This window comes from Hypanus sabinus, chromosome 18 (genome assembly GCF_030144855.1).
Source record: "Hypanus sabinus isolate sHypSab1 chromosome 18, sHypSab1.hap1, whole genome shotgun sequence".
NCBI lineage: Eukaryota > Metazoa > Chordata > Chondrichthyes > Myliobatiformes > Dasyatidae > Hypanus > Hypanus sabinus.
The window spans coordinates 74,079,385-74,105,635 of NC_082723.1; the positions used below are offsets into that span (position 1 = coordinate 74,079,385).

General features: G+C 44.8%; 1 protein-coding gene across 2 annotated transcripts; it reads right to left on the reverse strand.

The window, feature by feature from the left end:
• tbx1 (T-box transcription factor 1) lies at window positions 1-24,315 on the reverse strand. 2 transcript variants are annotated; one of them, XM_059943695.1, is made up of 8 exons: window positions 23,786-24,315; window positions 22,556-22,895; window positions 16,373-16,474; window positions 12,704-12,875; window positions 11,802-11,957; window positions 7,820-7,887; window positions 7,315-7,430; window positions 1-2,363 (listed from the first exon to the last, which is right to left on the reverse strand). In XM_059943695.1, exons 1-8 carry the CDS (start codon window positions 23,964-23,966, stop codon window positions 1,999-2,001), a joined length of 1,500 nt encoding a protein of 499 aa, XP_059799678.1. In that variant the 5' UTR covers window positions 23,967-24,315; the 3' UTR covers window positions 1-1,998. The 2 variants fall into 2 exon arrangements, with proteins under 2 accessions (XP_059799678.1, XP_059799679.1); XM_059943696.1 differs by having other exon boundaries at window positions 7,315-7,412; window positions 23,786-24,312.
• Window positions 24,316-26,251: the final 1,936 nt, after the last annotated feature.

Genomic DNA, 26,251 nt, shown 5'->3' on the forward strand with positions numbered 1-26,251 from the left:
AGGGAGTATTTAATCTTTCTTTAAATTTACCAGTTCATATAGAAAATTACAACACGCCGATCTTATTTTTGTTAAAAATATGAAAGCCATTTTACAACAAATGCTGCGTTCACATTTAAACATTATTAACCACTAAAAAGTAACGGTTGCTAGCTAAATGTACAATATCTACAGATTAAATATCTACACGTATCTACACTATCCCTGTTCGTTGCATCGTTTAGCTAAAGGTCCTCCTTCACACAGTCCCTGTATTTTTAATATATCCATTTCCATCGTCCACGTCACAAGGAATAATAAATACTAACTTCATTCCGCGGTAACATCAGCGTGACCAAACTTTGGCACTGAATCTTCAATTACTAATATCCGAGTATTTGTGTTACCAAATAACAAGATTGCATTAAGAATAATACCGGTATTTCTCGACTTTTTGTTTCTTTTGGGAAACATTTTAAGGCATCCTTTGAAATGCACCAGAATGGTCAGAAAATACAAAGGAATTGAAAATCAGCACTTTGAAATTCGGGTTCGAATTGATTGTCCAACGCAACTGCCTCAATGTTCAGAGTAACACAAAATACATGCAAATATATCCTTTCCCAAATATAACATTTGCACACAAAACTAGAGAAATATATATATATATATACTTTTAAATTAGAATATTACAAATGTTTGGGTCAGCAGGTAGCTTTATATTTCAATGGTTCATTTAATATCAGAGAACGTATAGTGTACACAACCTGAAATTCTTACTCTTCGTAGATATCCACGCAACAGAAGAAACCTCAAAGAATGAATGACAGGAAAACGTTAGAACCCCAATAAATTGAACAGCTAATATTATGTCGAAGCTAATATATCTATGTGATCCGAATTGAACATGTTTCCCCCGAGGGATTCCCCTGCGTCCCTAAAACATCCCCGAACTAATAAGCTGCCTGGGCCACTTCAGAGGGCAATTAAAGAGTTAAGCATGTTGCTTCGGGACAGGAATAGCAAATAAGACACACTTTCTTCCCCAAGTGGACACGCGTGGACCGAATTTTCATTGAAAAGGTAACCCAAAAATCACTACTAGTCTTTTTTATGTATTCAAGAATATATATGGACTTAGATGCTATGCTGAGATTCGGACATGTCTGCGCGGAAGGCTCCGGCTACGAATTACAGCCGCTTTGCCACGTTAACGCCACAATACTGTAATGCATAGACTGCGAATAAGATGCACTACCCTCCGTTTTATTTGTCTCTTTCAACAGATTTTAACGCACATTCATGCGATTGTACTGACGTAATGATTCGGTTTTTGAACACGCACAGATTTTATATGAAATGTAATTTGCTGAATTTTTAACTACGTGGCTAAATCCGTGCCATCGTGAAATAGTCTCCATTCTAAATAAACTATGGCTTCTCTCAAAGCTGAAAGTGCAACTCGACGCCTTTGCCGTTCACAAAAATAATAAAATAAAATTAACCCCAGTTGCCTGTTTACGCATTTTCTCCACAGTTCTCAGTGCAGTCGGTTCGCTGAAACAACATGCCCATGTTTGTCATCCAGCCACGTGGGAGTACACCCCCTGGGAACCAATGCGATACCAGAACTATACCGCACCATCTTCCAATTGGATGATCGGATCAGTCAATGTACTACGTCGCATACGTGATTGGTGAGCCACTGTATCAAACAGTCAAAAGAAAAATCCCAACCAATCATACTCCAATATCGTTGCCTTAGACCCGCCCAGTTACAATCCAATCACAATTAAGGTCCTCCTCCAAGCTCCTCTGTGATTAGTTAGCGGGCTATCAATCAACTTGACAGTTAAAAAGTTTTTCAATTCCATTTGCACCAACGTGGAATTTTCCTGAACTGCAAACAGCTCAATTAAATAAGACAGATATCACCCCACTTTTGTGCATCTTCTTCAATTTGCAGTATTAGCAGTTCCTTTTAAAAAGCTGTAAGTACATCGCTGAAATTCCCGTTGTTTATCTGTGTCCATAGTCATAGTTAGCGGGCGCTGCGCTCCCTGGGTACATATTCGCAGCTGGGTTCATGTGATGATAACTATGACTCGCTATCCCAGGCAGCGGGTAGGGACTCGGCCTGGGTTTGGCGCCGATGTAGGTGTCATGGTAGGAACGGTACTTGTAGGTATGATGGAGGGTGTCCGCTGCTTGTGTGTGGGGATCCAGTCGCAGTTCGTGAGGTGGGCTTGGCCGGCTGAGCGTATGGAGTCCACCGGGGAGAGCCGGACTCAGCACCCTGGACATGATCTGCTGTTGGTGTGGATGTTCCGCGTGCATGGCTGTCCGGTTAGGGTCCCGATCATAGTCACCTCTGGCGTCCACATCTACCGATACGATATACCAAAGATAAGAACATACAGCTTTAGAATAAGGATAGGATGTAAATACAGGTCAAGTTAAATGTATTATCAAAGTACGTGCCTGCCACTATATACTACCTTGAGTTTCATTTTCTGGCGGGTATTTACATGAAAATAGAATTCATGAAAAAAATTTACGTAAGCAAAGACTGACAAACAACTATGATGCAAAAGAAGACAGATCGTATAAATAATTAAAAATCAAATAAGAACATGATTTGTTGTTCTTTCTTTAACCTATATCGAGCCGATTACGGCAGCAGCACTAAGTTAATCTAAGTCATTTATTGATTGGTTGAGGAACGGCGTGAAATAGGCCCTTCCGTCCCTTCAAACTGCGTCACCCAGCAGTTCCTCCATTGGATGCAAGCCTAATCACGGGACAATTTACAGCGATCAATTAACCAAATAAGTCTTTGGGCTGTGAGCGGAAACAAGAGCACGCGGAGAAAACCCACGCAGTAACGGGGAGAATATACTAACTCCTTACAGGCAGTGGCGGGAATTGAACCCGGGTTGTTGGTGCTGTAAACCGTCGCTAATCTCTAAGCTACCATACTGCCCATGTGCCCGGACGTGGTCCATATCCCCCCATTCTCTGCACACTTTTACGCCAATCTAACAACCTCTGAATCTCCTCTGTTGTATCTTCCTCCACAATCCACCCTGCTCGTTAATTCCAGGCACCTACCATTCCCGGTGGAAAATACTTGCGCAAAACATGTCCTTTGAATTTAAATGCATTCCCTCTGATATTAGATATTTCGACCCCAAGAGAAAAAAGATATCGGTTCTCTTTCTACGCCACTCGTTTTTTTATATATTTCTAGCAAGTTTATAACCCGCCATGCTAAGTCTCCACTGGATCATGAGGATTAATTACAAGAGTTATAGAGTCCATCTAATCCTTGGCGAACTATTATTCTCATCGACCCGCACTCAGACCAAAGCCCTGCATACCTGTCCCATTCACGTACCCATCCAATTTTCTCTTAAATGCTGACGTCGACCCCACATTTACCACTTTCGTTAGCATCTCGTTCCACACTCTCACCACCCTCTGAGTGAAAAAGTTTCCCCTAACGTTCCCCCCAAACATTTCACCTTTCACCCTTAACCCATGACCTCTGGTTCCAGTCTCACCCAACCTCAGTGGAAAAAGCTTGGTCTTATGATTTTAAATCTACGCCACCCCGAAGAAACAATAATGGAAACCGAACATTAATCTTCAGCCTACTTACAGGCCGTTGTCGACCAATAATTTGTTGGTTCGATTTAGCTTGTTAAAACGGACTACTTATTTCATCCATTGAGCTCCTTTGACTCGGGAATCGGGATCGTGAAGAACTCGATCGGGGGGCTGTCCTGCAGCACCCGGCAAATTCGCCCCCACTCCCAAGCCTCCGACCCCTACTCCAAATACCGGCAAAATCCAACCCAGCCAACCCTTACATAGGGATGCAGTCCCGCAGCACCCGGCAAATTCGCCCCTCCGCCCACCATTAAGCTTCTGATCGCTTCTCCAAATACCGGCAAAATCCGACCCCGACAAATTTTGCACAGGCCCTGCTGTCCCGAAGCATCTCCCTCATTCTCCTACTTTTCAGGGAATAAAGTCCTAACCTAATCAACCTTCCATTACTAGTACCCCAAGCAAGGCATTCACCAAGAAACAATTTTGCTCAGGGGCTGAATCATCGTACTGCTGGCTACGTTTAAAGTGGCGACTGAGGGAAAAATTAATCAACAGGTAAAATTGATCAAGTGGAAAATAAATTCTGGCATAGGTTGATGGGCTGAATAACCAGCTTCAATGTAGCGTTCTATATAATTGTATAAAACCTCTTCCTGTTCTGCTTGGAATAATTTCTCCATCGTCCCTTAAAATTCCCGGAAATGCAATCATTAAATGGGAATAAATTCTGTAAAAATGGAACGGGTGGCGGTGCATGACTCATGCCTCCTACTGGGCACCGACTGGTAACATGCGAGTATAAACGTACTGTTTTAAGCCTCCCGCACAGCCGAGTGAGCATTCAGAGTTAAGGTTGCCGGCAGGAATCAGTATAAAAGGGAGCACACTTTCTCATAAGACGTAAGACATGCATGATAGGTCGAAGTTTGAGGGGGTAGGGTGGAGGATGGTTCTACGGTTCCAGCTCTGCGGGATGAACTCGGGATCTCTCCAGTCTACGGGTTACAGGGAGAGCGGTATTCCCTCGCCTTTTGGGAACGTTGGACCTTGACAAAGATCTCCTTTGTTACATTCGATCCGAAATAAAGTTTACAAATGGCTTGAACGCGAAAATACAAACACGTGGTGAACAGTTATATTATGGCCCCGATGAAATTCATATTTCCAGTGTTTGCAATATGCTTCAGCTGTTCTATCTAATTAATTTAGGGGAAAATAAGCAATTTATTGTTTTTAACTGAACACTATTGTATGACCTCAGTACATGCCAGCCGATGGTACATTTTGGGGGTAATTTCACTGCTGTTGCGAAATGAGGGGGCCAGTTCGCACGCACAAAATCCCATAGACGTTCTGCCTTTCTAACTGTAACACTTCATTCTGCGTTGTCTTATTGTTGTCTTAATGTTATATCCTGCATGGTGTTTCTGTTTACCTTGCACTCTCACAACGGAGTGATATAAAGAATTGATCAGCATGGACGCCCATGTTCTCTTCTCGCAGCTGCCGTCAGGAAGAAGGTACAGAAGCCTCAGTTTCCCTTTAACTAAGGAAAGATGTGCTGGCATTGCAGGGGGTTGACGAAAATGATTTCGGGAGTGAAAGCCTTGTTATAGGAAGACCGGTTGATGGCTCTGGGTCTGTACTCACTGGAATTAGAAGAATTGTTGGGGGGGGGGTGATCTCATTGAAACTTATCGAACGCTGATAAAGTGGATGTGGAAAGGACGTTCCCTATGGTGGGAGAGTCGAAGACCAGACGAAGCAGCCTCGGAACAGAGGGGCGTCCATTCAGACTGGAGATGAGGAGGAAGTTCTTCAGCCAGAGGGCAGTGAAGCTGCGGAATTCGTTGCCACGCGTGACTGTGGAGGCAAAGGCAGAGGTTGATAGATTCTTGATTAGTCAGCCCGTGAAGGGTTACCAGAGAAGGCAGAAAATTGGGACTGAGAGGAAAAATGGATCAGCCTTGATGAAATGGCGCAGCAGGGTCGATAGGTACAGTGGCTTAATTCCGCCCCTATATCTGATGGTTTTATCGTCTTATGAACCCTGCCTCTCTAAAATTCAAATACAAATGTTCATTTTTTAACATCAAGCACTTTGGAAACAAAGATCCCAAGGTTATCCGCTCTATATTCCAGATAGATTCTCTGAATATACGCGAACTAGTTTGGAGAAGGGGTAGGAGTGGGAGGCGTTTCTTCTGCGTTCAAAGGGAAATTTCACATTTAACCAAATGTAAAAGATCCCAACATTCCAGAGCGGTTTTCCAGAGTCACGGCCGTCAGACATCAGATAAAACATTATATCAATTACATTAAGTGTAATTCATCTTCTTTACTATGTCCAAACTGGTCGCAGGTTTATGCGCCCGACTGCACTTCGGAACGGAATTATATGGCTCTGCGGGACCGTGTGTGATATTTTGAAGTACATTTAATATCAGTGTATGTACACAGTATGCAACCTGAAATTCGCCCTCTTCACAGACATCCATGAAACAAAGAAACCCGGTGGAACCATAGAAACATCGAAGGCCAGAAGACACCCCCCCCCCCACACACACACACACACACACACACCCGAGGGACGTTACCGAATTCTTTAAAAGACCGTCACTGAGAGAGGAAATTATCCAACTCTTGGAGAATATTCCACCATTTGGTGAGATCATTGCTACTCTGCACCCTAATTCCAGGTATCCGCCTTTCTTCCATATCTTTCAACACGGTGAGTGAACAAGAATTAATCAGCCGTAGTTCAATAGTCTTGCAGAAGACACAAAAGCTGATACCATCAGACTGAAGGACAGCTTCTATCCCACCGTCATAAAACTATTAAATACGCCTCCAGTCCGACAAGATGGAGGAAACCACACAATCTACCTTCTTGCACCTTATTGTCTGTACTGCACTCTCTCTGCGCCAGTATCCTTCTGCCGTTTCCCCTTGTACTGATGCGATGGATCAGCACTGGCGCCTCGGGCAGACGGGGCTCGTCAGCCGCGGTTGGCAGCTCATGGAGAAGGAACAACTCAGATCTCAAACCTCCGCTGCCTTGCGGCTGTAGCCTCTCCCGGGGAAGGCTTCGCTAATAAATCCCGACGGAAAAATCCTAAGGCAGTCCTACGTCGAATTCGACGCAGACTGGCAACTCCTGCGACGCCGCTGGTGCCGAGCTGTATCAGTCTCCACCGTCCCTTTGGATTCAGCAATGGCGTGGAGAGAAGGGGTGAGGGGTGAGGGGCTTGCTACACGGGCAACAGTTCGCTGGCCAAACCGTACTGCCCTGGCTTGTGTAACTAGACAGCTAGGACGCAACATCAATGGTCGACCAACGGATGTAATGGACAGCATACAAAACCATTTAATCAAAATTTAATTGCGGTTCGAAGGGAGTTCCATATCTCTATCAAAACTCAGACTGCAATAATGTTTCTCACATTCGTTCCTGAAATCCTAGTCTCTGTCATATGGACCCTGTCACTCAGATTTGGACTCTACACGCAGTGAAAAATATTTCTACCTAACTCACTAGCTTCTCTTGAAAGCTCGGTCAAACCACTGCTCGATGTGTCGATGTTTCCAGGGAATGTTGTGCTAGTCTGTGTAACACTGACGATGTACATGAAAAGCGTGTCTTAGCGGTTTGTTTGCAAAAGCCATAGCTCTTGGTGGCTGCGCCTCTGAGACCGAGAGATGAGGGTGAGGTTCACATACCTTTTTCACTGCCGTTCTGCTGTGGTGAGGGTACCGGGTTCCGATTTCTGGTGAAAGCGCTGATTAATTGCAAAGAGCCCGGTCTGTGATTCCTCGGCCTACAATATGGTACAAAACTGTTCATTTGAGAACACTTAGATCAAACCAGTGAATTTTGAGTCTTAAAAAATATTGAGCATGCATAAGGAAAGAAAAGTCTCTTTAAATTGTGAAACCGCGAATAAATCTAATCATGTTTTCAACCTAATTTGGCGGGCACGGTAGCATAGCGGGAAGCGTGATGTTTAACAGCGGCAGCAACACGGGTTCAACTCCCGCCGCTGTCTGTAAGTAGTTGGCAAGTTCTCCCGGTGAACACGTGATTTTCCCAAAAGGGTACGGCGCAGTAGGTTAATTAGTCACATGGCGAAATTGGAGCGCCGACTCTTTGGCCCGAAAGGGCCTGTTTCCGTGTTATATCTCTAAATAAATAATTCTAATTTCGCCTTTGGCTTCTTTCACTCACCAGTCTTCAGGGTCACAGTCTCTAAATCCTTTTGCAAATGGATTGCTTGCGATTTTTAGCTGTGTTATCTGTGAGAATTAAGATCAAATACTTCACGTCAATCAGACCTTGATTTGAGAGCGCAACTTAATATTCCATGCAATTCTTTTTGTAATTTATTTTTTAATTGAAATTCATCATCAAACAAACATTTTCATAAGATGTATTTCAGACATTGTACATATCATATGATCATATATATCACAAATCTCCACAAAGTATTTATCTGAGGTATACACTTATAGAAAAGAGTGGAAAGAAAAAACAAGCAAAAGGAAAGAACTATGTACAAGTAGGGAGTGATTTTTTTTTTACAACAGATTCGTTGACATCTGTCATTTCCCGGCATAAATAAACGCGCTCATCTTAATATTTTATGAATAAAACATTAAAATATTTTGCAACACACAAAATGCTGGAGAAACTCAGCAGGTTAGGAAGCGTCTATAGAAATTTAATAAACAGTCGACGTTTCCTTAATCCGGACTGGAAAGGAAGGGGGAAGAACCCAGAATGGGGTGGCACGGTAGCGTAGTGGTTAGCACAACGCTTTACAGTACCAGTGAGCCGGGTTCAATTCCCATCACATGGTAGTGTAGTGGTTAGCACAACGCTTTACAGTACCAGTAACCCGGGTTCAATTCCCATCACACGGTAGTGTAGTGGTTAACACAACACTTTACAGTACCAGTGAGCCGGGTTCAATTCCCATCACACGGTAGCGTAGTGGTTAGCACAACGTTTTACAGTACCAGTAACCCGGGTTCAATTCCCATCACACGGTAGCGTAGTGGTTAGCACAACACTTTACAGTACCAGTAACCCGGGTTCAATTCCCATCACACGGTAGTGTAGTGGTTAGCACAACACTTTACAGTACCAGTGACCCGGGTTCAATTCCCATCACACGGTAGTGTAGTGGTTAACACAACACTTTACAGTACCAGTGAGCCGGGTTCAATTCCCATCGCACGGTAGTGTAGTGGTTAGCACAACGCTTTACAGTACCAGTAACCCGGGTTCAATTCCCATCACACGGTAGCGTAGTGGTTAGCACAACGCTTTACAGTACCAGTGAGCCGGGTTCAATTCCCACCGCTGCCTATAAGAAGCTTGTACGTTCTCTTCGTAACCGCGTGGGTTTCCTCCCACAGTCCAAAGGTTGGTAGGTTAATTGATCATTGTAAATTGTCCCTTTATTAGGATAGGATTAAGTTGGGGATTTGTTGGGCGGGCGAAGTGTTCAGCGCTGAATCTCAATAAATAAATAAGAATAAAAACACTTTAGTGACATTTAATTAATGAATGTTCTTTGCAATAAGTGACTTGATTGTTTTTCAGCGTGTTCAAACAAACAGCAAATCAACAACTACTTTATTATTTAAACTGGGAGCAGCACGTTGTAAATCCTGCTGATATATGTGAGTTTGTCACAGTCTATAAAACAAAGGTTGCTAACTTTGGGTCAGTTCTAATCGGCTCAGTTGTCGCCTTGTTACTTGTGCACCCCAAGAACTGGCTAGAGAGGCGTCTAAAAGCGACTGTAGAAGAAATAGTGTAATAATCGCATCGCGCGCCGTTCTCTTGTACAGAAATGATCCGGCGCGAAATGTTCTATTGTTGTTAATTCATTGCTAAAATATGCTCCCTGTAAATGTCCGGAATGGTTGTAAAGAAAACTTTAATCCGTTATTGACAGTTGCAGACGGAAAGGTCAACGGATGGAAGGCAGAGGATATGGCAGACAGACTCAGAACAGCTGCTCTCGGACATCAGGACCATGCCAGGAGTGTCACACATCGGTATTACATTAGAAAAAGAAACCCACAACTGAAACAGATTTAAAGCCATGGCCGGCATTGAGAGATCTCTTCATATTTTTGTTCAGACTTTGAAGGGTTGCCATTAAAAGTGGAACGCGGCCCATTTGTAACCGAGCCGCGCCACCTTTGATTGACACTTCTCGCTGGGATACTTGTTTTGGTTTTAAAAAAGTACCGGAGCCTTGGATTTACACAGATAATTGCATCCCAGTGGGTTTTAGGAAGTTTTCTATAGTCATAATTGCAGGTCGCGAGTCCTTGAGGTAGCTGCACGGATTTAGATCTGAAATCCCTAAGCTCTCAGGTTCCAGGCTGCCCCGTTGTGAATGAATCGAGCAGATGTCGTGGAATGAAGGGTACGCCGCTCCCCTGATACCCTCCAAAACAGACTTTACCTCTCAAACAGCAAGCGGGAGCTGCCAGTTTAAAGCCGCCTTTTTAAAAAAACTGCTTGGCGGTCGGAGCTCCCTGTAATCAGGGTTCACGCATGCCAGGGAGAGATATACAACAGATGACAGTATGATTTAGCGCGAAGATCCGAAGGCATGACAGTGTCGACACGTCCACATACTTCAATTTTATATGCACTGAACTACCAACACATGAATTCTATTCTCTAACTTTTTCCCTATCGCTGCTTCGACACGCCTTCTGCCGAAGCCATAGATTTAAAGCGGGGCCATCAATTTAATTTGCCTCTCTAGTAGTTTGCAGATGAGCTTTTTATCTTTAAGAATTTTGCGAATGACTCCACTCAGTACACTGCAAGAGGCCCATTGTCACAAGATCACTGGCGTTAATAAGACGCTGGCACGCATGCATCCTACTTGTTTGAGTAACGCATGCAATATGCGGCAGGAACTCAGTCCTGATGAAGGGTCTCAGCTCAAAAAGTCGACTGGCTATTCATTTCTATAGATCAGGGTTTCTGGAAGTCTTTTATGCCATAGACCCCTTTATCAGTCTGGTGAATCTACGTACCCTCTCAGAATAATATTTTTAAATATATAAAATAAGATACACAGGATTACAAAATAAACCGATTATATTGAGTGCAGGTATAAAAACATTTTTAAAAAACCAAATAATTGAAGGAACACGCACAAAGTGCTGGAGGAACTCGGTAGGTCAGACAGCTTCTATGGAGAGGAGTAAACACCCGAGCTTTACCGAAGAAGCTACCTGACCTGCTGAGTTCCTCCGGCACTTTGAGTGTGTGTTGCCCTGGATTTCCAGCATGAGCAGACTTCCTCCTGTAAATGATTGAAGGAAATACCAAATTTCAGTTCGAGGTTAGTGAAAATTAGATGTAATATTTTCCCATCCAAGTTCACGGACCCCAGGTTAGGAACCCCTGCTAGAGATGCTCCCCGACCTTCTCAACTCCTTCAGTACTTCGTTCAAATGGTTGAAGATTCATTTATTATCAAAGTACGTATGCAGTATACAACTCGGAGACACGCCTTCTCCAGATAGTCACGAAATCAGGAAAACCACGGAGTCGTTCAAAGAAGACCATCAACTCCCCCATCCGCGCAAAACCCCCCACAAACTGCGCAAAACGACAAGAACATCAACAACCTCCCCCCACCGCACAAAAAAATAACCGATTGCGTTAAACGGCAACAAGAAAGAAGGGCGACACGGTCATCAAACCCCCCGCCCCCAGCACCGCGAAAATAAGCTGCGCAAACTCCAACAAGAACCTCAGACTGCAACGCCGCAGAAAGCAACAAATCGTGCTGCTCTGCATTTCCAGCAGCTGCAGAATCTGTCGCGTTTACGACTTTCTAAATATTAGTAAAACAATGCAATGGGAATATCTTCCACCAAGAATATTTCAAAACTGCTCAGGTATTTTTAAATGTCCAGAATTTCCGAAATAACTGGCGACATTGTTACTAACAAGAGAACGCGTGTTACTTTTTAGTTCGCAACTGACGTGCGATAGGTTGTGTCCAAATCCGGGTTTAAAGAGAAATAAATTGCTGATAGTTTCCAGATTGGTCTAGATCACTGGCAGCTTTGAAGAGCGTTGTCTTGCAAATCCCGCAGACCGGCGGTACGGGGACTGGTGATGACCCACATACTGAATGACAACACCCGTTAAATACACATACCCGGTGGTTCTGATACGCCGTGACCGCCGTAAATCTGGTCTCCTCAAACAGAAACGTTTTAAAGTTCTCCTCGGCATATTTCTCGCTGTCCTTCCTCGGGTCAACGTAAACGACGTGAAACCGCGGCTGGTATCTGTGCATCGAGTTTAGGATAATCTGCGTATGAAGAAACACGAAATAGGTTATATGAAGTCCTTCCAGCTCAGAAAAAGGCCACTCGTCCTATTGCGGGAATGCCTTAATTTAACGGATCTGTTAATAGAGGCTGGTCGGGTGCTCGGTAGACAAGGGAAGGGGCTTCATGTTAGTCAGGAGTTGATGTTAGGGTGGCCGTGTTTCCTATAACGGGAGAGTCCAGGACCGGAGGGTACAGTCTCAGAATGTAATGCCGTCCCTTCAGAACAGAACAGAACAGAACAGAACAGGGTCTTGATTAGCCAGGTGTCAAAGGTTAGAGGGAGAAGTCGGAAGAATGGTGTTGAGAAGGAAAATAAATAAACCATGGTGGAATGGCGGTGTAGACTCAATGGGCTGAATGGCCTGATTCTGCTCCTATGTCTTATAACGTCATAGAGTCCTGGAACACTCTAGAACTATTAATTTACGTATCCCCATCGACTTGCATCCGGACTACAGCCCTCCACACCCCTCCCTCTCCAATGTTGAAATCGAGCTGCAATCCAACACTTGCACTGGTAGCTCGTCCCACACTCTCACCACCCTCTGAGTAAGACCCCCCCCCCCGTTCCCATTAAACAATTTGCCTTTCACCCTTAACCCATGACCTCTAGTTCCAGTTTCACCCGACCTCAGTGGAAAAAAGCCTAGTCTTATGATCTTAAATCTGCGTCAGCGCAAAGTAACAATAATGGAAACCGAACGTAAATCTTCAACCTACTTACATGCCCGTTGTCATCCAATAAATTATTGGTTAGTTTTAGCTTGTCAAAAGAGACAATTTGTTTCATCCATTGAGCGCCCTTGGCTGGGGAATCGGGGTGGTAATGCACTCGACCGGGGGTCGCCGGATCTGCTTTCCCGGCTACCAGCCAGGAGGAACTGTGAAAAGCATACCTGGGGAGAACAAGGATGAATAAATCCCCACAGCAAGTAAACAGCGAGGTGTCGGCGTGTTACTTACTGAACGCAAAATAGATAAACTTCGTGCTTCGACGGCTGACGTAGAGCATGCAGCGAACATCGCAGTGTTCACTCCTGCTTCGCCCGGAAAGGGAGCAAAGACAACGTAGCTTGAGATGCCTTAAATCGTATGCCCCACTTACGGAATTAAAACGTTTCCGATTGATGTGAAAGTGTAAAGGTCCATAAAAAAAGCTCCATTGATATGAAAGCTTAATTCTGTATCCTCCCCCCACAGATGCTGCCCGGCCGTCTGACTGTTTCATCTTTTACTGTTTCTATCGTATATATAATGACTGGCTGGCTATCAGCGTTTTGTATGCGTTTGTGTGTGCCTGTCTCTATCTGTGTGTATTAGTGAGCTTTCACTTGCGTAAGTGTATGTGTATGTGACTCTCTGTGATTCTGCATTTGTCTGTGTAAGTGTGCCTACCTGAGTCTGTGTGTGTGTGTGAGTGTGCGTGCGTGTGTGTGTGTGTGTGTGTGAGTGAGTGTGACTGTGTGTGTGTGTGTGTGTGTGTGTGTGTGTGTGATTGTGTGTGTGTGAGTGAGTGTCTGTGTGTGAGTGAGTGAGTGTGTGTGATTGTGTGTGTGTGAGTGAGTGTCTGTCTGTGTGAGTGAGTGAGTGAGTGTGTGTGTGTGTGTGTATGTGTGAGTGAGTGTGTGTGATTGTGTGTGTGTGAGTGAGTGAGTGTGTATGATTGTGTGTGTGTGAGTGAGTGTCTGTCTGTGTGAGTGAGTGAGTGAGTGTGTGTGTGTGTATGTGTGTGTGTATGTGTGAGTGAGTGTGTGTGATTGTGTGTGTGTGTGAGTGTGTGTGTGTGTGTATGTTTGAGTGAGTGTGACCGTGTGTGAGTGAGTGAGTGAGTGTGTGTGTGCGTGTGTATGTGTGTGTGTGTGTGTGTGTGTGTGTGTGTGTGTGTGGTGTGTGTGTATATATGTGTGTGTGTGTGTGTGTGTGTGTGTGTGTGTGTGTGTGGTGTGTGTGTGTGTGTGTGTGTGTGTGTGTGTGTGTGTGTGTGTGTGTGTGTGTGTGTGTGTGTTCGAGGCACCTGCACCTTTGCAACCAGCTCCAAGTCGACGTTTTGGGCCCAGGGTAGGACTTGAGAGAATTACGCGAGAGAGTTGGCAGAAGTAATGGATATTTCTGGGTGCGTTGGTATCGTTGTGAGCAAGAGCGACGTCTTCCTCATTAGAAGTGTTTAGTTAAGGTAAAATCAGTGGAGATTTATTAAAGGTGGTGGGGGCGGGGGAAGATCTCCGCACCTGCATTCCTATTCGGAAACAAGATGCACTACAGCCGAGCATGTAGACGGGGATATGGAACGGATGAATTGGTGATTTGGGTCTGGGGAGGGAATACATTTCTTGTGCATCTTTGGAATTGTCTGGCCCAAGAAACCGGAAAAATCTTTTTCTTATACAATACCCGAAGATTGGAGGAGAGGTTTGGGCAATGCACACACACACACACACACACACACACACACACACACACACACACACACACACACACACACACACACACACACACTCACACTCACACACACACACACACACACACACACACACTCACACACACTCTCACACACACACACACTCACACACACACACACTCACACACACTCTCACACACACACACACACTCACACACACACACACACACACATACACACACACACTCACACACACACTCACACACACTCTCACACACACACACACACTCACACACACACATACACACACACACACACACTCGCACACACTCTCACACACACACACACTCACACACACACACACACACTCACACACACACACACACACACTCTCTCACACACACACACACTCACACACACTCACACACACACACACACACACATACACACACACACACACACTCTCACACACACACACACACACTCACACACACACACACACACACACACACACACACACACTCACACTCACACACACACACACACAAACACACACTCACTCACACACACACACACACACACACACACACACACACACACACACACACACACACACACACACACACACACACACACACACACACCACAACTTTATATTGCTTCAGACTCTAAAATAGCCCAGGGGGACAAGTTCCGGTTAGGCCAAGGGCGCTTTTCAAACACGTTATTGAAGATCGGTGGTGGATGGAGTGTAGTGCAAAACTTTATTTTAACAGCGGTCTGTTGATTATTTTGCGTAGGACCTCACGATATATGAATAAACCAATAAATCACACTGGCGCTCTGTTCAACATTTCCTTTATGATGCTCAATACCATTTCAAACAGATTTTGGTCCTGCGTGAGGTATCGTGGGGCGGGCCCTTCCGGCCTTTCGAGCTGTGCCGCCTAGCAGCCTAATCACGGTACAATTAACCTACTAATCTACCAACCGGAGCACCCGGAGGAAACCCACGCGGTCACCGGGAGAAAGTGCGAACTCCTTCCAGGCAGCGGCGGGAATTGAACCCGGCTCACCGTACTGTAAAGCGTTGTGCTAATAATGGCGTTCGCGTTCCGCCCCTTAGTGTGAATAAACAGGTAAAAAGGGCGCTATCTATGACGCACATTGATTATCCACGCAAATTCAACGTCAATCTGTTTCCCGGTTCAGTCTTCAGTATCCGTTATTTTGGCGGAATTACCTCAGTAAATGGGAACTAGCGGATTTGGGTTTGGTTACAAGATAGATCAAGCAAGATAAACAACTGCTATAAAATATCTCTTCGGGGGGAATTGATAGTGAGAAGTGCTCCACTCTAGTCACATTACTCATATCAACTAAGCAGAACAAGATACTTGTATGAATGAATAATCTTAGATAAGTAAGATAAAAGACCAAAGTTCATTGGCAATATCACAAGCTATAGTCCCTAACCTCTGTCTTAGAACTCATATGTCTATACGGGTTGAGCGTCTCTAGAAGCGGTAACAAAGTAATCTGCCGTCTGACTGTTAAAAATACATCTCACTACGAGGCAACACACAAAAAATGCTGGAGGAACTCAGCAGGTCAGGCAGCAACTACGGAAGGGAATAAACAGTTTTCGGACCGAATCTCTTGATCAGGATGCACAATGGGGTTAGGAGGTGGCGGAGGGAGAGTGAAATTGGAGTCGGTGCATCAACTTAGAGCAGGGGTTCCCAGCTTGGGGCCCACTGACCTCTCGGTTAATTGTAGGGGTTCATGGCTAGGAACCCCTGATTTAGAGCGTGTACCGTATATAGAACATATAAGGTGCGTTGGCGGTATGCATTGTACCGGATCGCCCTAATATTTTCTCAAGCTGTTGTTACCCCCGCGAAAATGTCCAACCGCTTCACCGCCTTTACTAAAAGCATATCGCGATATTATCTCTCCCTTAAATTAACGTCGATAAAGTTTGATTTTACTTGCCGGTATCTTTTATCGTCGACCGGTACAAAGTCCATGAGTAGCATATAGTCAGCCATGGGATCCATCCCGAAAAGCTTCACTTGAAAAGTCGGGAACATTCTCCTGTGAGCGGGGATAAAGAGCGAGTCGGTTAAATCCCGGCAGCAAGTAATTTAACGAAGCCCTAACGCAGCGAGAACCGGCTCAACTTGCCGACATCCGGGGCAATTCCACCTTCATTTACCCTTTTCTGCCGACTTCCCTGCAGATACTGACTGTGTCGGTACGGTAGTGCACAGCGCAGTGGTCAGCGCAAGGGCTTTGCAGTACGAGCGACCCGGGTTCAATTCCCGTCGCCTCCTTTAAGGAGTTTTATACGTTCCCCCCCCCCCCCCCCCCCACGGTCTCCGGGTGATCCGGTGTCCTTCCGCAACATTCTTTTTGGTAAATTAATTGAGCATTGCAAATTGCCCTGGGATTAGACTAGGATTAAATCGGGGGATTGCAGGGAGGCGCGGCTGGAAGAAACGGAAGGGCCTCTTTCGCACTGTATCGCAATAAATAAACAAACACACAAACAAACAAATAAATAAATAGACATTTAAATAAATAAATAAGTAGGTACATCGTTCTAGAAGCTCAGCCTATTTCTTTGCCGTCGCCCTCTGTGACTCTGTGTAGTACGCAGCGCCCGTAATTACTCCATGAGCTACAGGACTTCTGCACTTCGGGCGATGTACATTCACGGTCACGTTCACGGAACAATACCCCAAGGAAGTACAGAACGCTCTGCCCCAACACTCCGCTCCTCTGGCAGGAATCTGACCGACAAGAGCGACTCAGTATGAGATTGAAGACTTCTCTAACGTTAAGTCAAAACACAGCACGATATATAAAAAAAAAACACAGCGCCTTTCTAAGAAAAAATAAAAGCCTTGTGGCAATCAAAGACTCCGGCAGATTAATAACAATTTGTGAACCATTCCTCGTGTACAAACGATGTAATTGGAAGTGTTTTACAACGGGATAAAGTACAAACATGAAAATGGAAGACAGAAAGATGTTAGTTTAAAACAAGGTCAGCTAAACAGGTTTTGAGCTGACGGTTAAAACTGCCAACCGAATCGGCACCCCCTATAGTTCTCGGGTTTAAATTTCACAGTTAAGGAACATTGGAATAAAGCTGTCCTGTCGATTATTTTTTGAGGAAGATTGGTCAAATTTGAAGTACTTCATGCAAAATCGGACATGATTTAATTCGAATTCCGTTACGAAGATTTAGCACAAATTTGACAGTGGTTATCTATAATTTTAATGTATAGGAGATAAGTAATTCTACAATAAAACGGGAGGTTCGATGAAATAACCGCGGGAGGTACATAATTAAAAGTGGAAGAATGCAATGCTGAATACCGCAACACGATATTAAATGAATAATGAATACCTTTTGTTTCGATTCAACGTTCGGTCAGTTACCCTCTCGTCGTAAGTTCAGAAATAATTTAGGGATTTTCTATTTTGATCACTGGTTTAAATGCAAATAAAATGTAACCAGACCAAATGGAAGTTGCTGTGTCCAGTTATGTGGGAATTATGCAGAGGCTTTGGCATCTCTCGCACCAAGATATGATTCCAACGAGGCTTTCTGTCTTAGGAACAGAACCGCGTTAACTAAGTGGCAGGGGTTGTGACTAGGAGCGCAAAAGCACACGCGCGTGTGTGAATTTACAAGTTTACATTCGTGTGCAAGGTGCGGGGGATCTATGTGCAAATACGTGAATGCATGGGGATGGTTAAATGCGTTGGCGTGTGCACGTGAGAAAGAGGGAGAGAGACAGCGAAAATCTGCACAATTATTTTCTTAATTTCCCATATCAGCTAAAACTAATTTATAATAACTTGATCTCAACTCTTTCAAAAGCCTTGGAGGAACATTTTTACCTGGTCAGTGGTTTTTTATGGAGTGAAACGAGGGGAGATTTCAAACTGCAGTCACGCTTCACAAAGTAAAACCTTAAGCTGCAGAGCAAGGTCTGACGTTCTATTTCACAGCTAAATTTGCTATTTATCTATCTATCTATCTATCTATCTATCTATCTATCTATCTATCTATCTATCTATCTATTTATTTATTTATTTATTATAATAATATAATTCTCCTCTATTGAAGTACAGTAAACGAAATGCACACATGCCAGGGAATGAAGCGTGTTCCTATTAAAGGGAAAATGGAATGCAATAGCGTGAGAGGTGGCCTGTTTTTTTGGTTGTAACATACCGCGCGTTAATTTTACGCCTGGGTTACATATAAGGACACCTTTTAAGGTCTCCATTTCTAGCGAAGGTTATATTATCCGGCAGCATTCACTATGATGACCCTTCCTTGTTTCTTGCTAAACATCGTGGTTGCCACCCAGCGACTCGGAGCGGACAGCGTCCTCTCCCGAACTTTGTGGGGCCTGGTGATGGTTTAAAGCCGTTCACTCGAGTTTCTTTTTGGACTGGAATCTAATTGAGAGCAATACGCGCCGCTCCAATCTTGCTGAGTCGTTTAGGAAACTGCGATCGACAACAGCACTGTTTTTACCGCAGACACAAGATCCCAACTTGATTTGATCTCCTTTCTCCGTGGTCCTCCATTGCAGTCTAAAAATGCCCTAGTATTTATATCCAAACAGGCCTCACTAATCTCGTCGAGTTTACAGTTTACACACCTCCCGTTTGAGCCTTTCCCTGGAACAAGATATTCAGATACGTTCATTATTACCTTTGGTTTGGTTAGAAAATGAAAACCCCCCCCCCCCCTCTCTCTCTCTCTCTCTCTCTCTCTCTCTCTCTCTCTCTCTCTCTCTCTCTCTCCCTCTCTCCACCCTCCACCCTCTCTCTATTTCTTCTAACACCCCCCCCCCCCACACACACACACACACCACGAGACGAACTGTTACCTTTTCTGGTTTCATCACAGGCCGACTTAGACCTACGTTCACCCAACCACTCAGAAGGACAAAGGCTTTTGTGCGGGATTTTAAAATGAGGCTCACAATGACTATTCTTTTTTTTACAATTTCTAAAAGTATGATGGGAACTCGGATTATTTAAAATTAACATTTTTTATGAATCGATTTGTTTGAAATTGTAAACACGAAAATATCTGCAGATACTGGGAATTCAAAGCAACACGCACGAAAAGCTGGAGGAACTCAGCAGGTCAGGCAGCATCTACGTTTCGGGCCGAGACGTCGACACTTTACCCTTTTCCATAGGTTCTGCCTGACCTGCTGAGTACCTCCAGCATTTTTTGTGTTGGTTTGAAATTGTACCCGTTCTTGGATTCAACCAGAAATACTTGGGATTGAATAGTTTGTTCTCTCAAAGTTCAAAGTACATTTATTATCAAATTACGTATATTATATACAACATTGAGATTCATTCTCTAGTTTGTTACATAGCTCTTGTCAAACGAAACTTGAAGCAGACGCGCCACAGCGAAAGATAACTTGACACCGGGTTCATCGTTTTAAGAACCAGGCGAAAAGCTCTGTAACTTCCACATTATCGCATTTTGAAATCATATGATACATGGGTAATTTATTGGTACGTGCGGTCGCAATGGCACACACATCCACATGCGTGCAAACACGCGTACACATTTATACAAATGTAAATCGAAATGATATTAAGCCGACACACACACACGAAATGTGTGCGTGTCTATCTGATTACGATCTCGCTGAACCCAACCTTAATGTCTAAAACCACGTTTCAGTCTCACTTTCGGGTTTATTTTACCAGGCTTTTCAAAGCGGCTGGCAGCAAAGAGATAATCAGTTACACACCAGGAAGGCAATTGGTTACCTTACTCCCCAACCCTTACTGGGAGATTTTAAAAATTCAAGGATTCGCCCCACAAACAGTAAAGAACTTTATTCTGAAATTATCTTTTTTTTAATTGGAAGTAGCCTGAACCATAACCAGAAAGAGGAATGTTAACAGCTCATTGCCTGTCCTGAGCACGGTCAGTGGCCGAATCGTCCCAAAACAAGCTCACACACTCCCACATGCCATTCTCTATTCTGTCTGCGAGGATCTCGCGTAGAGCTGTCTGAAAAAGGGTCTGAGAGGCAACTGGTCAATTAAAGATTTTTAAAAAACAACGGTAACTTTGAGTGTGTAACATTATGATTCATTAAAAACTCAATCGAATAGGGCTGATAATGTGTCAGGCTGAAAGTACATAAGCTACCGTGTATCGGACAGCCGGCCTCTGCATTACCTAGCTATATGTTTCTGCTCACTCCTTGCTGTATAGTGATTGCTGTTTATAGCAAGGGTTTCTAAATACAAAGGCAGAACAAACTGGTGTAATACCACCATGCACGTTTACCAGAAACGTGCAAGGAGCTAAAGTGAAAGGAGCGCGCCGGCAAAGAACGGAGTTAGGCTGCTGTACTGTTGATGTAATATCAATTCAGTATTAATCTTTACAGCTCCCCACCTCGTCGATAACGCCATTTTCTACCGACCAAATGTACAAGGCAGGAGTGCAGGAAACTCCTCTCAGTGGGCTCGCGTGAAAATAATGTGTTTTGCCTGCGTCAGATCGTTCAAGGCCGTGCGCCGCTTCACTTATGACGCTCTTAAAAAACTCTTAAAAATGACCGACCGTGTTTAGTTTAAATATCTGTGGTGCAATGCCGCTCAAATAGGTTTAGATTCAGGGACTATTGTTTATCAAGTTACTTCAAGTCAAAGTTATTTATGATAGTGTATTTATTGTATACTATTTTGTAGTATATAGTTATTATATTATACTATTTTATACATATATTACCCACATTGTAGTTGGGATCTTAAACTATATCGATAAAGTGGCACGATCCCCCCCCCTCCCCAGGACAACCTACAGTAATTGTGTTATTAAATTTAATTTTCTGGTGTCCTGTTCACCGGTTCCTTCCGTCTTAAAATTAATTAGACTCTTAATTAGACTTCAACTTACAACCTTCTGTTTCACGGTCTTGTGCACGCGGTTAATATTTAACAGATCATTGAAGCTAAAACATCGGCAAGTTTTAAAATCAACAGATTATAATCAGGCACCAGCAAAATATTCAGTTTGTTAGTAATTTATAAACTCTTACAGAACTGCAGGTATTTTTAATGCGAACACCAGAGTAATGCTATTTTCACCCTGCTGTCCTTTGCCTGACTCACCGCAGGTTCGCGGTAGACGAGGAATGTTGGAGTCTGAATTCAGACCTTTAGCTCAGATGGTGTATTTGCCCCGGTGCCTGCGGAGCGCTCCAACAATGGGAGCCACAGGTCAGGCGCGGAACAGCGCAAAGCCCTGATATTATCTGACTTCGGAATCTCCCAGGTGGAAGATGTCGCTCGCGTGACATCCTCTCTTGAACAGAGAAGAGTTAAAGAGAAGGAGAAAAGAAAATTAAAAAGAAAACACAGTTTGGCATCTAAGTAACAGAAAACTGCTTTTTAAACCGACGGTGATCAGAGTTCACCGCGTGGTAATCAGTCACCAGGATATCCCCCTCGCACCGGTTTTCATACGTGAAGTTACTAATCAGCATGCAGTTTTAAGGGGTGCGTGTCAGCAACGTTATGAAAAAAATCTCATCGTTTAACCGTGTGCACATTGCATTTTCCGTCCCATCTAACCCTCTCTCTCTCTCTCTCTCTCTCTCTCTCTCTCTCTCTCTCTCTCTCTCTCTCTCTCTCTCTCTCTCTCTCTCTCTCTCTCTCTCGCTGATGCTTCCCTTAACGCGCAAAGCAAGGCCCGTGCCTAATTAAAACTTCAGAGTTAATTTAATGCCGTCACGGACTTAAATAAGTATTGATAACCGAATGGAGGCTAGCAAACGAGTTTAACGGAAAAGGATCCGTTAATGATCCTGTTTTAAAACCTTAAATTAACGCGCCGGACTTTAAACTGGCCGGGATCACCAGTGAACTGTATCCAGCCGAAATGTTTGCAGACACCGGGGCGATACTTCCACGGGCTAAAATTGCGCCTCACGCAAAGAGAGAGAGAGAGGGACAGAGTATGTGTGTGTGTGGGGGGGGGGGGGGAGATTTTCCCGCAAGTTACATTTGGAAGAGAAAGGTTTGCATTCGGAAATGTAGAACGAACCGCACACAATGTAAAATATGGCGGCTGCTAGTTTAATAAGTTTCCCGGCTTCTTACCTTCCCGCTTTGGTTACTATCATTTCGGTCCCGAGCTGGTTAAATTCATCCCACAGGGCTTTCATCTCCAGTTGTACGGTGATGTTGACCACCTTCGGGTTCTTTTTGACCGGCGCTTTGCCCGGCACGGCGACCGAGCCGCAGTTGGAAGGAGGGCCGGTGTCTGCCTCGGAGGACGCTGCCGAGCTGCTGCTCCCGAAACCGCCGTAGCCTCCGTGCTGTGCTCCCGGACACGACTCGTAGTGCGCTTCGTGGCTGTAGGCGCCGGGGTCGCCGGGTGAAGGCGAGAGGTGATACCCGCCCGACGAGCTGAGGCTGCTAATGCTGTTGGCCGTGAAAGCTGCGACATCACAAAAGTGGGAGAGTTGAGTTAGCCAAGGGCTGGAGATAGCCGATATCATTTCCCCAAATTATCCCTCGCTTTTCCGAGGCGCTTTAAATAAATAGATCAGTTCTTTCTCCCAGCTCCTCGCTTCCCTCCCTGTCTCTCCTGCGGTGCGAAGGGCTGTTTGGCTCCGTGCTATCGCATTGCGCGCTAAGCTGCAATTCCTGGGAGTTCTTATCTTAAGCGGTGTGTGTCTCCTTCGACATGGAACCGGTTCCCTTTCCACCACCGTCCCCTCTCCCTTCCCTGCTCAGGTAATGAGAATTTCCTCGCTCCGGGGACGTGGTCTGGTTGACAAAGCGGCGCGCTGCTTTTTTTTAATGCTCGCTCTGACACCCATGACTTAAAGTGGGGGTGGGGTTGGTGGTCGGACGGTGGGGGGGGGGGGGTGATAATGGACTTCTCTCACATCACACACACACACACACACACACACACACGCAAAAGAGTTAAACAATGAAGACCCAGCTTGCATTGGAAACCTCTTCAGACGATCACAAACTAGTTTAGTACATAAAATATATTGTTTTACCATTCAGGCAAACCGAAACCGACCGGTGGTTTAAAAGGAACCTGTTTTACTTGTATCCCTGACGGGGGAGGGCGCATATCTACAATTTAAGATTAAATTTTAAATGACACGAGAGAAAAAAATAACTTTAACTGATGGATGACACGGGATTCGAACGCGGCTCTTACTGGAGCTCCTAGTGCGGAAGGCGAGCTCGCCCTGTAAGTTACGCAATCGTAGCCGGAGACGTGCACGACTCGGGTTCTCGTGAACCCGGCTTTCCTGTGCCCGCGTAGACATTTTTAACAAATAGAAGAATTTTGCAATCGGTTACCTTCCATATCTTTTGTTACGGTGCTGAAATGCATCCTACTGCAAGTTAGATTGAGCTGGGCGTGCTTGCCGAGGGCAGTACTTTGCAGAATCTCTTCGTTTCCTGGTTGTTCGGCCGCTGAAATCAGAGAGGCAATTCTAAACGCAGTCGCTTTGGGAGAGAGAGCGCTGCTTTCGTCCATAGGAGAAGTGTTCTAACAGCGCTGGAATCTCCCCTTTCCTTCCTGTTCTCCGCTCCAACACTGAAAACGAACAGAACGGACCCGAGTTTAATTCTGTTTCAGCCACAAATCTCGCAGTTTTTTTTTTAGAAATTCTCTCTGCTAGATTTATTTTAACAAGATGTGGGGCCTCTGGCCGGGTATTCGATACTTTATTTTTTCTTTACACTTTCTCCGGTTAGTTTTCCCTCTCTTTCGCGGGAGGGGTCTCTGTTATTAGTTCCAATTGTGTTAGCCGATTCGTGGAAAAGGTGCCCTCATTACTCTTGTGGGAAGGGGGTGTTTTAGCAGCCGTTCCTTTCCCCCATCCCCCTCCCTCCACGGCTTCCCCATTCACAGTGACTTTGGGTGATGTCACACGAAACTGGCAAAGTCAAATGATCCGGCTACTGGGAGGCAAAAATGTCAAACCTGACGGCTCGCCTCCCGCCCTCTGCACCCTACCCGTGCCCTGCTGCGAATGTGGTTTACACGTGATCCTTCATTCGAGCAGGGCGCTGTCAATCAGAGAGGGAGCATTCTCAATACTGCCAGAAGACAGCGAGGGAGCCAGGGAATTAACCTCACTGTGTATGTGCGGCAGAGCCGACCTTATTGAATCTTCTGACCCTATGATTAAACTTCAGTGGTGTTTAACGGGGTGCATTGTCTCCAAACTCTGAAATAGACAATTTCGGAAAGCGGTATTTTAAAACTGCTCTTTCATACACGGGAACTCATTAACATTTAGAAAATTACAAATGCGGAATTAGTGGAGTTTGATGTAAACAGTAGAGTGAACGGTGTAAAATACCAGTTAGTACCCACTAAAGTTCAAAGGAGATTTATTATCAAAGTACATATATGCCACCATCCTCTCTGAGATTCATTTTCTTGCGGTCATACACAGTAAATCCAAGGAACACAATAGAATCAACGAAACACCCCGCACCCAACAGGACGGACAAACAACCAGTGTGCAAAAGACAACAAACTGCGCCAACACAGAAATAATAAATAACTAAACAAATAAATAAATATGAAGAACATAGTTCTTGAATCTCTGGTTCAGGAGCCCGGTGGTTGAGGGGTAATACATGTTCCTGAACCTGGTGGTGTGAGTCCTGAGACTCCTGTACCTTTTTCCTGATGGCAGCAGTGAGAAGAGAGCATGGTCTGGATGGTGGAGGTCCTTGATAATGGATGCCACTTTCCTGATACAGCGCTCCGTGTTGATGTGCTCAATGCTGCGAAGGGCACTACTTTTTATAGGACTTTCCGTTCAAGGGCATTGGTGTTTCCATGCCAGGCTGTGATGCGACCAATCAATGTATAATCCACCATACATCTATAAAAGTTTGTTAAAGTTTTAGATGTCATGTCGGACCTTCACAACCTCCTAAGGAAGTAGAGGCACTGCCATGCACTCTTCGTAATTACACTTATGTGCAGGGCCCAGGACAGGTCCTCTGAAATGAGAACATGGAGGAATTTAAAGCTGCTGACCCTCTCTACCTTGGTCTTGCTGACATTGAGTGAGAGGTTGTTGTGGCACCTCTCGGCCAGAATTTCATGCTCATGTGCTGATTCGTTACCACCTTTGGTTCGGCCAGTGACTTTGGTGTCAGCAGTCCTAAATGTGCGCGCTCCCCTCATATGTATCAGGCGAGTAGAGCAAGAGGCTAAGCCAAGAACCGTGTGGTGCACGAGTGCCGATGGAGATCGTGGAGGACATTTTGTTTTGCCGATCCGAACTGAGTGAGGTCTGCAAATGAGGCAATCAATTTCACAAGGAGGTATGAAGACCAAGGTTTCGAAGCTTATTGATTAGTATTGAACGCCGGGGCGCACCCTGAAGTATGCATCTTTGCTGTCCAGATGTTCGGGGACTGAGCAAAGAGCTAACGACACGGCACCTGCTGTGACGGTAGGCACACTGGAGTGGATCCAGGTCTAATCAGTACATGCACTCACTCTATACAGGACAATATATAAATTAACTGTTTCGAACACTCCAGCCAACACACACTTGGGAAAAAATGAGCCGCTACAAGTTCCTGGGTGGCAGCAGCTCAGAGGATCTCTCCTGTGTCCAACACTCACAAAGGAAACATGCTAGCGGCTCCGGTTTGTTAGGAGCTCGAGTAGGTGTGGTATGTCACCAAAGACACTTACAGATTTCTATAGATGTACGGTGGTGGAGAGCATTCTAACTACAGAGCCACGTGGTAAGGAGGCTCCGTGTACAGTCAGCATCTGCCTCGGGA